The sequence below is a fragment of the Mauremys mutica genome, chromosome 2, assembly GCF_020497125.1.
Source record: "Mauremys mutica isolate MM-2020 ecotype Southern chromosome 2, ASM2049712v1, whole genome shotgun sequence".
Lineage (NCBI taxonomy): Eukaryota > Metazoa > Chordata > Testudines > Geoemydidae > Mauremys > Mauremys mutica.
The window spans coordinates 249,688,622-249,704,105 of record NC_059073.1 but is presented as its reverse complement, the minus strand read 5'-3'; the positions used below and the strand labels follow the sequence as shown (position 1 = coordinate 249,704,105).

The 15,484-nt window shown below is 46.7% G+C and overlaps 1 protein-coding gene across 2 annotated transcripts in view; it reads left to right on the top strand.

Annotated features, from left to right (window-relative positions):
- Nucleotides 1-15,484, top strand: part of VPS50 (VPS50 subunit of EARP/GARPII complex) — a 160,002-nt gene that overhangs the window by 94,919 nt on the left and 49,599 nt on the right. For both annotated transcript variants that reach the window (XM_045005923.1, XM_045005924.1), the window contains exons 19-20: nt 655-773; nt 4,315-4,421. In XM_045005923.1, the coding sequence (XP_044861858.1) occupies nt 655-773; nt 4,315-4,421 (226 nt within the window). The remainder of the gene's footprint in view (nt 1-654; nt 774-4,314; nt 4,422-15,484) is intronic.

Below are 15,484 nucleotides of genomic sequence, written 5' to 3'. Positions count from 1 at the left end.
TTGAATGTACTAGAACTGATTTTAAAAACAATTAAATATTTTGTTAATATTTTCAAAATGTCTATGAAACATATGCACACCATGGAAAAGATTACTTTTTAAACGGGGATGCACAAAATAAGCAAAAGTTTTCATAATCACCTACTGTTTTGGTACTTTCTTACTCAGTCTAGTGGTTTTACACTGCCTTTTCTATTGTCAATATGTTGACCAATTTAGATTTTATATAAACTATGCAGCATATTATTGACTAAAAAGCAATAATAAATTATGTCAAATATCTGAATAACTTAGGTAATATTGAGGCAAGGAGGAAAACAGTGATTAAGAGAAAGTGATTAAAATATTTACTGTTACAGGACATCTGGAATTAGAAGCAGGTTTTAAAATCTAGTTAAAGATTTTGTTTTTTTGTCCATTGTCAATCTGTTATATTTGTAAGTTCTCTTTATTATTAATAAGCCAGGTAGACAATTTTTAATTATACACTGGGTACAGAAAACTCAGTCAAGGTACAAATAACACTGTTGCATTGTTGCAGAGCTAAAAGCAAAGAAGTCACAAAGCACTACTCATTTTTTTTTTTAAATGGATGTTCAGGGATATTCTTTTTTTAAAAACAAAGTGAAAGCTGTTATTTTGTTTCTTTAATAGTATGAATCTGATGAACAGGAGAAGAGTGCCTATCAAGAGTATGACAGTGACAGTGATGTTCCTGAGGAGCTGAAAAGAGATTATGTGGATGAGCAGACAGGAGATGCCCCTGTAAAAAGGTAAACATACAATTATTTGCCCTTTTGTATCTCTTGCGCTATGCTTTTTAACCTTTCCTTTCTATTAAGATTTTCATAGAACCAAATACTTAGCTGTCAAATAATCTCTAATACTGCAGGCACAATTAGCTCTCCAAAATAAAGAGAAGTTGTAAGCTGTGCAGCATTATCTGACATATGTAGTATTGTTGTAGCCAGGGCCGGCTCTGGCTTTTTTCCCGCCCCAAGCAAAAAAAAAAAAAAAAAAATCAACAACCTGCAGCACGGCCAGAGCGGCAAAGCAGGGGTGGGGGGAACCTGCGGTGCAGCCGGAGCAGCAAAGCCGGGGGTGGGGGTGGGAATGGGAGCCAGGGCGCTGGTGGACTCCCTGCGCTGCATACGTGCCCCGGCTAGCGGAGGGGAGGGGGAGTGAGCGGGGGGAGAGAGAGAAGGGGGACGGTCAGGGCTTCAGCAGGGCGCTCACCACACAGCCCCAACTGCCGCGCTGCCTGCCGGGCGGGCTCCGCGCCGCTCCGGTCAGCGAGGAGGGAAGGACACGGGCTGCCAGGCTTGCTGCAGACCTGGCACTGGCTAGGGCACACGGAGCGGCCAGCCCACTCCCAACAGGGCACTCCTCTCCTCCACGCCGCCCTTATAGGGTGGCCAGAGCAGCGAACCAAAAAAAACCCAAAACCATGCTGCCCTAGGATTGGGCAGAATGCTGCCCTGTAGAATCTGCCGCCCCAAGCACGAGCTTGCTCGGCTGGTGCCTGGAGCCAGCCCTTGTTGTAGCCGTGTTGGATGCAGGATAGTAGAGAGACAAGGTGGGTGAGGTAATATCTTTTATTGGATCAACCTCTGTTGGTGAGAGAGACAAGATTTTGAGCCACACGGAGCTCTTCCTCAGGTCTGGGAAAGGTACTCAGAGTGTCACAGCTAAATATAAGGTTAAACAGCTAGTTTAGCATAAGTAGTTAGCACTTATTAAGGGACTATTCAAGGTAAAGTGGCCTGGTATAACCCTGTAGTCATAGGATAAAAAGGGGGAATTAGTGGGTTACAGGTTGTTGTAATAAGCCATAAATCCAGTGTCTTTATTAAGATTGAGTTTTAGTGTCTAGAAAAGTTATGAATTAAGTTCCCAGGCTTGTCTTTTGAAAGTCTTGTGCAGGGTTCCTTTGAGAATGAGTGTTCGATATAGAGTGATCGCTTTGTGAAAAGTGTTCACCCATAGGTGATAGTGTTTTTGTCTTGTATCACTTTCCTATGTCTTCATTTGAGAGCACAGTGATTGTCTGGTTTCACCCACATTGGGCATGTAGTGCATTGAATGAGGTAGACCATATGTTATGACAGGCATGTGTAGGACTCGGGGATCTTGAAAGGTGTATTGTGGAGGGTTTTGATCATTGTAGCAATGGAGATATGTCTGCAGGTTTTGTATCTGTTCTGGCAGGCTCTGGTGCCTCTCTGAGTTGGTGTGCCTCGGTCTGTGGGGAGCTTATTTCTGATGATGACATCGGAAAGGATGAAAGGTTGTTTGAAGGCCAGAAGAAGGGATTCTGGAAATATTTCTTTTGGGATGGGGTCACTAATGAGTATGAGTTGTAGTTGTTGTTTGATACCCCATATGGGTTCCATTGTGGGATGGTAGGTGACAACTAGGGTTGTGCAGTCAAAGGGGGTTTTATTTAATAGAGTCCCACCACAACTGCAACAGCCACCACCATCTATCCATTAAACTCTCTGGAACACTCCTACACCAGCATCAACTTCCTGGACACCACAGTCAGCTTCAGCATTGGAACCCTACAGACAACCATATACAAGAAACCCATGGATCATCACACCTACCTTCATATATGCACTAACCACCCAAAATATATAAAGAAATCTGTTATCTACAGCCAGACACTCAGATACCACAGAATATGCTCAGAGGAGAAAGTCCAGGATGTACACCTTAGCACACTCAAAACAGTCTTCACAAAACAAGGACACTTCACCAAAGAAGTAGATTGCATTGTACAACCTAACATCCCAAGAGAACCTACTTCAATACAGAAATAAAATGCAGTAATCTATAACCCACTAATTCTCCTTTTTGTCTTACAACTGCAGGGGTGTTAATGGGCCACTTCAACTTGAATGGTCCTTTATACTATGTGCTAATTACTTATGCTAACCTATCTGTTCGTCTATGTATTTAGCTGTGACACTCTGAGTACGTTTTCCCAGACCTGAAGAAGAGTCCCGTGTAGTGCGAAAGCTTGTGTCTCTCACCAATGGAAATTGGTCTAGTAAAACACATTGCCTCTCTCACTTTGTCTCTCAGCATTATCTGAGAAAGAAACAGTGAATGGATAGGTTTAGAAAGAAGATAGAGATTCTCATAAAGAAAGAAGAGAAGTATTGATTAATAGAGCATTATACATTAACTGAGGGCTTGATCCTACAGTTTTCCATGGAGGTAACTCCTGTTCAAGTCAGTGGTAATTGTGCAAAGACAGATGGCTGCAACGTTGGATGCTCAGTTTCAATTTTGGACCAAACCAGTCAACTTTTAAGTGCTGTAGAATTCCTGTGTATGTATTCAGTGAAATGCTTCCATAGATCAAATGTATCCATTTATCATTTCAAACACTTAAGTATTGCTTACTGTTTTTATTGTGCCAACTCTGTATCATCAAAAAGAAAACAAATTACTAATTTGTCCCTTCCCCTTGCACTGTACCAAGATAGAAATTAATTCATACTCGCTAAAACAAAAAGGTGGTATTTTTCGATAGGCTTGTAGGGAAAGTAGAATACTGTCATTCAGGTAAAATTAAAATGTTCTTAGTGCAGTTTTACAAAAAAAAATATTCCTGTATCATCCTTGAAACTAAGCATGTGTACAAAACAAAGGCAACAGGCTACTTAGGGGGAATAAAACTAAGTACCCGCATCTACACCTCTACCCCAATATAACGTGACCCGATATAACACGAATTCAGATATAATGTGGTAAAGCAGCGCTCCAGGGGGACGGGCTGCGCACTCCAGTGGATCAAAGCAAGTTCGATATAACGCAGTTTCACCTATAACGCGATAAGATTTTTTGGCTCCTGAGGACAGCGTTATATTGGGGTAGAGGTGTACATCTAAATGCATATTAGTTGTGAAATTCTTAATGCATTTTCCAGGAGTGACATATTATTTTGAGGCATGGCAGATAGGGGGCTGTTTGAATTTGAGTGCTTTCATCATCTTCACTTGATTCTTCCCAGTTACTTATAGTGCTTTTCATCTTGAACTGTTTAATTCTCATCTTCATTTTGCAAGTGATGCGAGAATCAGCTAGCGCTAGAAATCAAGAGTTCCTGTCTCTAGTCCTGCGTTCAGAAAACTAGACTAGGTCTCTCTTTCTAAACATGTCTATATGTCCTAATCCAGTTATATATTGGCATAAATAAAGTACATGGCTAGACCTGAAAGGCATGTTGTACAAGGTCATACTTTTTTCCAGTTACATTTGTACATGGTTAGACATACATGGGTAATTTACTTTTTTTTAATTAAGTGTTTCTCGAGAAACCCTGAGGAGCAGGAAGCGATCAGATTATAATCTCAACAAGGTGAATGCACCCATCCTAACAAACACTACACTGAACGTAATAAGACTCGTTGGTAAGTAGAATGGTTTCATGGCTGTTCTATATATACCTGAATATCATTGAAAATATGTTGGTTGGATTTCAAAACATTTAAAAAATCCTTATATAGAAACCCTTACTCATTTTACCTTCCTTAGTTATTCTGAAAATGATAATTCTTAAACTGACTTTTGGTCATAAAACAAATAATATGAATCTTGTGGGATAGTATATTAATTTTGAATAAGATTAATCATACTCCTTTGCATATGTTTGTATTGCCTATGTAATGGATTAATTATACAAAGTGTTGAGTGCATAAGGTCAATAAATATAAAAAGGGCACAGTAGAAATCTGTTTGTTACACAGGTATTCTGTTGGATTAATTTTTATTATTTAAAAGCAACCTGGTTGCAAAAGTGGAGCTTGATTCATTTTTTTTCTCCCTCTAATGCACACACATGATGTATATTTACCTCATGATCTACCACTAAGAGTGATGTGAACTATTGCTTGAAAGGCTAATTCTGACCGTATAGGATCATAGAATATAGAGCTGGAGGAGACCTTGAAGTCATCAAGTCCAGCCCCCTGCACTGTGGCAGGACCAGGTAAACCTAGACCACCCATGACAGGTGTTTGTCCAACCTGTTTTTAAAACTTCTAGTGATAGAGATTCCACAACTTCCATTGGAAGTGTATTCTAGAGCTTAACTACCAGGTTAGAAAGTTTTTCCTAATATGTAATTTAAATCACCCTTACTATAGATTAAGCCCATTACTACTTGTCCTAACTTCTGTGGACATGGAGAACAATTGATCAATCTTCTCTTTATAACAGCCCTTAGCATATTTTGAAGACTGTTACCAAGTCTCCCTTCAGTCGTCTTTTCTCAAGACTAAATATGCCCAGTTTTTTTTAACCTTTCTTCATAGGTTAGGTTTTCTAAACCCTTTATCATTTTTATTGGTCTCCTCTGGACGCTCTCCAATTTGTCCACGTCTTTCTTAAAGTGCATCACCCAGAACTGGACACAGTCCACACCTGAGTCCTCACCAGTGCCAAGTACAGTGTGACAATTACATATGACACTCCTGTTAATACACCCCACAATATTAGCCTTTCTTGCAACTGCATCTCATTGTTGATCCATGTTCAATTTGTGATCTACTGTAACCTCCAGATCCTCTTCAGCAGTGCTACCACTTAGCCGTTTTTCCCCATTTTGTAGCTGTGATTTTTTTTTTTTCTTCTTAAGTGTAGTATGTTGCACTTGTCTTTATTTTATTTCATCTTGTTGAATTCAGACCCATTCTCCAATTTGTCAAGGTCATTTTGAATTCTAATCCTGTCCTCAAAAGCAGGGCCATCCTTACTCATATGCAAAGTACACAGCTGCGTAGGGCATCAGGAAATTTCCTGGTGCCCTGCGCAGCTGTGCTGCTCCAGCCCCTGCTCCACCTCTTCCCCATGGCCCCCGTCCTGCCTCTTCCCGCCCCACGAAAGCTTATGCTCCAATACATCTGTTAGTCTTTAAGGTGCTTTCCATAATATGAAAAATTGCTTTTGCTTTGCTAGAGGAATGCAGTTGAATTATTTTGTGTAGAAATTCATTTTAAATATGAATGCTTGCCAGTTTTCTCTCTCAAAATGTCATTAGGATTTTTACCATATAGACTTGGAAAATATGCTTGACAGTTTGATTTATGTTATGCACTGTTATGACTCATCTTCTAGGGAACTGATGTACAAACTAAGCACCTGTGAGTATGTATTGATCCAGTGGATGAGCCACTGGACAATGAACATTATCTGTGAACAAATTGCTAGTCACTTCAGGTGTCTGTTTTACTTTAAGAAAATTCAGAGTTAGGCCAACAAATCTGGCCTTAATTTACTGCACTTTAAGCCCCTCTCTCTTTTTTTTCTTGTGCCAAATGTGAGTGTTTGGAGGTGTTGTCTGGATTTGCTCTTGTTGATTCCAGCCAAAGTCTTAAAGTTACATCAACTTTATTTTCATCGTTCTTTGTTTTTTCCCCTTCTAGAATTATATTTAATTTGAATGGTTAAAACCATTAAGCAATGTTTTATACAAGTTCTGTAGCAGCTACTAATGGCTGAACCTGTTTGACTGTATTAGTTGTTCCTTATATTTGTGACTATTTACTAAGATAAGAGAAGATCACTTGGCCAACAGCCTTGACCCTTTAGTTTTCTTCACTTTTTTTGTTTTTGTTTTCTGGAACCATCTCTCCAAAGATAAGGTGACCAGATGTCCTGTTTTTAAAGGGACAGTCCCATATTTAAGTCCTCCTGCAGGTATCCTGACTTTTTCTTAAACGGGCAAATTATCACATTTATTGTACCCTCCCCAACCCCCCATCAGTATTGGCGGATCCTGCTACTGGCCAGATCCCTGCTTGCCAGCTGCCCATCCACCAGCAGTGAGTGGGAGGGGTCCAGTAGCGAGCAATGGGGGTTGGTGTGCAAGGCTGGTGGCAGGGCAAAGATGCAGTATGCTGGGCTGGCTGCTCCCCCTGCTGGTCTGTCAGCACAGACCCCGCTGCGTGCCAGCTCTCGGCCATCAGGGCCCTGCCCCGCCGTCCTGTTTCCAGCTGGCACTGGCTGTGAGCTTTAGTGGCTGGTGTGTGCGGGCAGGCGCCAGGCAGCAGCCGATTACGTGTCGTCTCTACTGCACACCCATCGGCCCTTGGCGTGCTTCTCCTCTCCCTGCTTTGCCCCTTTGCCTCTCCTCCAGCCCCACTGCTCCTCCATATCCCCCACAGTGGGGCATGTCCCGCTCCCAGTGCTGTGTGGAGAACCAGAGTGCTCAGCTCACCAACAGCCTGGCAGGCAGGCTCCTTCCTTCCCCCACAGCCTCTGGCTGGGCCGGCGCCCCGGGAAAGCCCAAGACCCTCCAGCCCAGGTTGCTGGCCAGGAGGCGTCGAGCCCTGCACAGCACTGGCATGGGGAAGCCTCTCCACCACTCAGCTAAGCTCCCAGGTGTCGGGGGAGAAAACTATTTCCAGCCCCAAACTGTTCACGCCCCAAACCTTCAGGCTCCACAGCAGCCCCTGGGGCAGGGGCTTAGCACCCTCTTCACCAGCCCTCTCCGCTCTCCCCCAGCCCTGGGTCCTGGGAGGAGGAGGGAAGAGATGAGCTCTGCAAATACATAGACCAGGTCATCCCTTCCCTCCCTCCTCCCCTGCAGCTGGAAGCAGCCCCCATCCCTTCCCTCCTGCACAGTGCCAAAAGGCTGCTGCTGGCCACATGCTGGTGTGAACGCTGGCAGAAATCAGGGGTGCTGGTGGTGACCTTGCATGCCCCCCTTCCTCCCCCTCCCCTGCCCATGTGCCAGGTACCAAGAGAGGTGGTCCATCCCCGGGGACCCAGCCAGGCATGGAGAGCGGAGAGTGCCAGGGAGGGTGAGTTGATCACCCCCTCTTGTGTGAGAGAGAGGTGTACGGGAGAGTGTGTGTGCGCGCGCGCCACCTCTCCCCGTGTGTGTGTGTGTGGGGGGGGGGGTAGGGAACCCTAGAGCCTTACAGATAAGAAGGTAAATTAAAAGAATCCAACTACGCAGCATTTCTTTTTAACAGGGGCTCAGTCAACTTGATGTTAATTTGAATGTTTGTATGTTTGCTGTTGAGCTCACTTGAGTAAGAGTAATTTTACCAGGTGTCCCGTATTCAGCAGAGGGAAATCTGGTCACCCTATCCAAAGATGTAAAAGTAAGGTGTATTGCTAGCTTGGCAGTTCTGTGGCAGTGTACAGCACTATTGTGCAAGAGATCCAGATTTAATGCCAGAGAACTGAACTCTTGATTCCTAGCCAAGAATCTGGGAAAGAAAATGGTCTCATCTTTTAACAGCAGCCTCTCCAGGTAATTAGGGATGTGGTTTTGTTTTGTTCCAAAGGGAGTCTTAATCAGAATATGGTTGGAAGTATAGTGGCCACAATGTGAAGCCTGAAAAAGTGAAGGTAGATGTAACAAAGCAATGTTTTGGTGACATCCTGTGGGCTCTGGATGCATGGGACCAGCTACGGAATGAAGGCATTTGGATTAATGAGGAGTTTTGCAGAATTCACAAACCAAAATGGTTCATATTAATAAGGATTTCATAAACCAGGTGATTTCATTTAACTAGGCTATGAAGAGAATCAAATTCATGCAGAACTTTTCTTCCAAAAGAATAGCAAATATATGGCCATTTAAAACCACTGAAACAAACGGTGTCTTTTCTAGCAAACACCAGAGGTAAGAGGAATCCAGGGATAAACATGAGCTAGGAATCAGGAAGTGAATTTCCCAAATGGACTGAGACAGTTGGGCAGCCAACTTTTTGGAGGAGCCTTACAGAGCTAGAAATACTTGTTGGATGTGAGTGAATGTTGGTAACTCATTTCATTTCATGTTTATCTTTTTGTGTACAATATATTGTGGTGGAGGCTGAATGTATAAAACATAAACAAGGTATATTGTGCACAGAAACAATCTGAATTAAAGTAGGTTCTGGTATAACAATCCATTCATTTTGGATTTCAAACCAATTCTTCAAATCACATGGTTTTCCCACAGATTAGTCAATTTGCTTTTCATAGAGAAAGTAAAAAGCAATCGTAAAACTTGACATTCACAGATTAAATTAATCTTTGGCGCACTCATGAACAGCATATGGTTTTCATTATTCAAAAGAGTGTGAATCCTGGAAAATACAGTAATCCCAAATATTTGCGCATGCGCACGTACACGCACGCGCGCGCACACGAATACAGCTAAGATTAGCATTTGGAATGTTGACATACATTAAAAATACAGGAAATTCCTTACTAACCTATAGGCAATAATTGGTTCTTTTCTGAAGATATATTGTGACCTTGACTGTGTGTCTCAAGGAGACTAACTTAGAGACTAGTATATAGTATTAGTTGTAGGAATCGTTATTTTTGTTGATTCCATGCTTATTGCTATCCAATTTGGACTTTGGAAAAATCAACACAAAACTGTTTCTTCCTCTGGGCTTCCTAGTGCCTCCTGTCTTTCAAACTGAAAGCGTTTTTGGGAAGGAATGCCTTTATTTTATCTCATTTAGAAAACAGCCCTAACTAAGGAATCATTACCAGGTGTCCCTATAATAGAGTAGTGGCAAATAACAGCATTGTTGGAAGTAACAGGAATGGCGCCACATCATCTGTTGGAAGGATGGTGCAGAATCTCAGCAGCAGAAAATTTGTAGTTGGAGAAATTAGATGATTGTATAGTTAAGTTTTTTCTGTGTTTCCCTCTCTCCTTCATATTGTCATGTTGGTGTCTAGTGTTCGTCAGAAAGTCTGAGAGGAAGTGAGATGTTTGGAATTCTTGGGCACTAAGGAAATGGTTTGCTGATAACCATAGCTATATGAAAACTCAAATACATTAGATGTTGGAAAAAGTATTTACCCTTTTATTTTTTGTGATTTGAACATTTTGATATAAATTGGTACAATAAACACTGTCTTGTTTAAGCAGCAAAGAATCCTGTGGCACCTTATAGACTAACAGACGTTTTGCAGCATGAGCTTTCGTGGGTGAATACCCACTTCTTCGGATGCAAGTCGGGTATTCACCCACGAAAGCTCATGCTGCAAAACGTCTGTTAGTCTATAAGGTGCCACAGGATTCTTTGCTGCTTCTACAGAACCAGACTAACACGGCTACCCCTCTGATACTGTCTTGTTTAAATTATAGTTGAGGGAAGCAAAGCAAATTTTGTACTAGCTGTACTAACAAATCATCAAATGCTAGGGTTCATCAATCCAAATTAGATTCTGCAGCAATGGCCGTTATTAGAAACCCTCAGATAGCTACCCTAAGTGTGGTCTTTCACCTCCAAATATTTCAGAAATACAGGGAGATTATACTGCTTGTACTGTTAATAAACGTCCCAGTAAACTTTTTTTTAAAACACCAGATATCTAACTTCTTCTTCGAGTGCTTGCTCATATCGATTCCAATTAGGTGTGTGCGTGCCACGTGCACGTTCGTCGGAAGATTTTTACCCTAGCAACACTCAGTGGGTCGGCTGGGTCGCCCTCTGGAGTGGCGCCGTTATGGCGCTGGATATATACCCCTGTCGACCCAACGGCCCTTCAGTTCCTTCTTACCGCCCGTGAGGGTCGTTGGAACTGTGGAGCGCGGCTTTGCTGATCTCCATGTCCCTAGCTACTCGTAGTTCTTTGCTGTTTATTGTGTGTATAGTTCGAGTTCTTATAGTTATAGTTAGTATTAGTTGTTATATTTATAGTTAGTATATATAGTTTAAGGGAGGATCAGGGATTAGCCCCTTTCCTCCACCCCGGTTCGGGCCCATGCCCAAGGCACCGGATTTAAACTGTGCTCGGCGTGCCAAAAGCCGATGCCAATAGGGGATCCCCACGACTCCTGCCTCAAGTACCTAGGGGAATCCCACCTTACCAATAAGTGCCGCATCTGCAAGTCGTTTAAACCAAGGACGAAGAAGGAGCAGGACTTTCGATTGAAACAGCTCCTCATGGAGTCGGCACTTAGTCCTGCAGCGTCGGTACCGAGCGCCCAACAGACTGCTTCTGTAAGGAGCGCCCCTTCGGCCCCGGACCGCTCCGGTACCGAAAAGGAGCCCCGGCACCGACCCTTACCGGCACAGACATCTGCTTGGCACCGCTCCGTCCCTGAGACCCAGGAAGCAACATAGCGCTCCAGCTGCTTCAGCTCCACAGAAGGAGTGCTCTTCGAAGACGGTTTGTCTGGCACTGTCATCTGCCCTGGCACCGTCGACTGTGGCACCGCCGATTGCGGCTCCACTGAGCGCGGCACCGTCGATTCTGGTCCCACAAGGGCCGTTGAGTCCGGTGCCTGACAGCTCCCTGGCTCATGCTGTGGTTGAGCTTGCCCTCCCTTCTACACCGGAGACCTTCTCCACGGCAAGGGAGCTCATTGCCATGACGGAGTCGACATGGCTTCAACCCCCGGCACCACCGGTGCGGGTCATACGATCCATCGGGAAACCGGCCCTAGTAAGGCCACCTTCCGTTGGTCCAACAGAGAGACGTCGTTCAAGATCGTGGTCTCACAGACACTCTCGATCATGCCGTTCCCGCTCCCGGCGCCGCTCGCAGTCCCGGCACCGCTCTCCATCGCGATACCGGTTGCACTCACGGCACCGTTCAACATCTCATTCACTGGCCAGATACTCCCGGTACCGATCCGACTCACGGCACCGCTCTCGGCACCGTGTATCCCGCAGTCGCTCCAGACGAAGGGACTCGAGATCCCAGTCGACCTCCCGGCACCGCTACGGTAGAAGGTCCTGGTCTCGCTCGCGGTACCGTTATAGCTCCCGGTACCACTCCCCGGTACCACCCCGGGATTGAGCATCCAAAACAGTGGCACCCTCCCAGGGTCTATCGGCACCGCTGTGGCCATCGAGACACACATCGGTGTCATTGCAGGCTGGTAGCGCATCCTGTCCTCAGGAGCGTGACTCTGACATCCCCAGCCATATATTTCCAGAGAGCCAGAGCCACAAGCAAGGGCCTCATCACTGGTCCTTCTGGACACCGTGGGCAACCACCAAGCCCAAGGTGCTCCATCAGTGGCTCCACGGTCGGCCTCGTCAGAACACCGGGTACCAGAGGCGACAGTAAGCTTGCCCCCTACCGCCCATGGGCATGGATGAGGCTCCGATACCATCTGCAGACACCCAGGTTCCACCTGATGCAGATGACGCTCCTCAACTACAGGAGCCCCCACAGGACCCCCTGGTCCTGGGCCTCTCCTCCTCCTCCTCGCCTGACGAGGCGATGGCGGGAACATCCTCCTCAGGCCCTCCACCAATTGATCTCAGGGCCCATCAAGACCTTTTGAGACGAGTGGCTCAGAATATGAACTTACAGGTGGAGGAGGTCCCTGAAATAGAGGACCCTGTCATGGACATCCTATCGGCTGATTCACCTACTAGAGTGGCTCTTTCGTTTATCCGCACCATACAGGCTAATGCGGACACCATTTGGCAATCCCCAGCCTCGATTCCACCTACAGCAAGGGGAGTAGAGAGAAAATATATGGTCCCTTCAAAGGGGTATGAATATCTCTACATTCACCCACCTCCTTGCTCTTTAGTGGTGAAATCAGTGAACGAAAGGGAGTGTCATGGCCAGCAAGCCCCGGCTCCTAAGTCAAAGGAGGCTAGGCGCATGGACCTCCTAGGCCGCAAAATATACTCGGCCGGGGGCCTCCAACTTAGGGTGGCAAACCACAAGCCCTCCTAAGTAGATATAACTTTAACACGTGGGTGTCCTTGGGGAAGTTTACGGAGCTTCTTCCCCAGGAGTCCCGTCAAGAATTTACGGCCCTACTTGAGGAGGGCAAAAAGATAGCAAGAACCTCCCTCCAAGCCTCTCTGGATGCAGCGGACTCTGCAGCCAGAACTCTGGCGTCAGGAGTGACGATGAGGCGTATCTCCTGGCTCCAGTTATCAGGCCTTCCCCCTGAATTACAACAAACTATTCAGGATTTGCCCTTGGAAGGCCAGGGCTTGTTCTCAGATAAGACTGACCCAAGATTGCAAAGTCTGAAGGTCAATCACGTTATAATGCGCTCGCTGGGTATGCACACTCCAGTGACCCAGCGCAGGACCTTCCGGCCCCAGCCACACCGCCCTTACGCCCCGCCTAGGCCGCGCAGGACTTTAGCAGAAGGCGTGGTAGAGGGAATCGTCAGAGGCAATCTGGCCCTCAAGGAGGTCAAAATCAGGCGCCCCCTAAACCACCAGCGGGGCCCAAGCAGAACTTTTGATGGGACGCCCAAGGGCGGCCCACCAGTTGCTCTACCGGATCCTTCTCCTCCCTTTTTCAACTGCCTCTCTCAATTCCTCCCTGCCTGGTCCCAGCTAACTTCAGATCGTTGGGTCCTGCGCACGGTGGAAGTGGGATACCACCTCTAGTTTGTTTCAACCCCACCTTCCCACCCTCCCTCCCCGTCCCTCTTCAGGGACCCCTCTCATGAGCAATTCCTCTTACAAGAGGTCCAGTCGCTCCTAGCCATGGGAGCCATAGAGGAAGTGCCAAAAGACATGAGGGGCAAGGGGTTTTATTCTCGCTACTTCCTAATCCCCAAATCAAAGGAAGGTCTACGACCGATCCTAGACCTGCGAGAACTCAACAAATTCATGATAAAGCTGAAGTTCCGCATGGTAACCCTGGGGACCATTATCCCGTCCCTGGATCCGGGAGACTGGTATACCGCCCTCGATATGAAGGACGCATATTTCCACATCGCAATTTACCCACCACACAGACGGTACCTCCGTTTTGTGGTCAACCATCAACACTTTCAGTTCACTGTACTTCCGTTTGGCTTTTCTACGGCTCCACATGTGTTCACAAAATGCATGGCTGTAGTCGCCGCCTCCCTCCGGCGTCGTCGGGTACCTCTACCCGTATCTCGACGATTGGCTCATTCGAGGGACTTCTCAGTTACAAGTGTCGCAGCACGTGCACATCGTCAAAGACCTCTTCAGGAGCCTAGGCCTGATGATCAACACAGAGAAGTCTACTCTGACACCCACGCAGAGAATAGACTTCATCGGAGTGGTTCTGGACTCCAATCTGGCCAGAGCCTGCCTCCCGCAGTCGCGTTTTCAAGCAATTATTCGAGGTCTTCAAACCTTCCCGACAACGTCGGTGTGCACCTGCCTCAGCCTGGTAGGTCACATGACCTCCTGCACCTTCGTGACCAAGCACGCGAGGCTACGCCTCTGTCCCTTTCAAACCTGGCTTGCTTCAATATACCAACCACGCAGAGACAGCCTGGACTCGGTGCTCACTATTCCCCGGAAGGTTCTGGGCTCCCTAACCTGGTGGCTAAACCCCAATCTAGTCTGTGCAGCGATGTCATTCCACCCACCGCAACTCTCGATGGCCCTAACCACGGACGCGTCATCTCTGGGTTGGGGTGCCCACCTCGAGGGCCTTCGCACTCAAGACCTCTGGTCGCCTCAAGAGCTGGCCTTACACATCAATGTGCGGGAGCTGAGAGCGGTCCGTCTAGCATGCCAGGTGTTTTGAGACCATCTCCAAGGCCGTTGTGTATCAGTGTTCACGGACAACACAACGGCCATGTTTTACATAAACAAGCAGGGTGGAGCACGCTCCTCCCTCCTTTGTCAAGAAGCCTTCTACCTCTGGGACTTTTGCATAGCCCACTCGATCGATTTGGTGGCGTCTTTTTTCCCAGGAGTCCAGAACACTCTGGCAGATCACCTCAGCAGATCCTTCCTGTCTCATGAGTGGTCGATTCATCCGGACGTCATCCATTCTGTTTTCCGGAAGTGGGGGTTTCCCCACATAGACCTCTTTACCTCCCGAGAGAACAGGAAATACCAGGTGTTCTGCTCCTTCCAGGGATGCTCCCCGGGCTCCCTCTCAGACGCATTCCTGATCCCGTGGAAGAGGCACCTACTCTATGCCTTCCCACCGTTTCCGCTCGTCCACAGAGTCCTACTCAAGCTCCACAGGGACAGCGCCCACCTGATCCTGATTGCTCCAGCGTGGCCGAGGCAGCACTGGTACACCATGCTGTTCGACCTCTGTGGCAGACCCGATTCCCCTGCCACTCTGGCCGGATCTCATAACACAGGACTTTGGCAGGCTTCACCATCCGGACCTGCAGTCTCTTCATCTCACAGCATGGTTGCTGCGTGGTTGAGCCAGTCTGAGTTGCGTTGCTCTGCCTCGGTCCAACAGGTGCTCTTGGGCAGTAGGAAGCCTTCCACTAGGATGAAACATCTGGCCAAGTGGAAGCGTTTCTCCTGTGGTGCGCTCAGTGTAACTCAGTCCCCAGGCAGATGTCCGTTCCTACTGTCCTGGACTACCTATGGTCCCTGAAAGAACAGGGCCTAGCGGTCTCTTCCATAAAGGTGCATCTGGCAGCCATATCCGCCTTCCACCCAGGGGAAAATGGCCGACCAATCTTCTCTCACCCCATAGTTTCAAGGTTCCTCAAAGGATTGGAACGTTTGTACCCTCAAGTCAGATGCCTGACCCCTACCTGGGATCTCAACCTGGTGCTAGCCAAGCT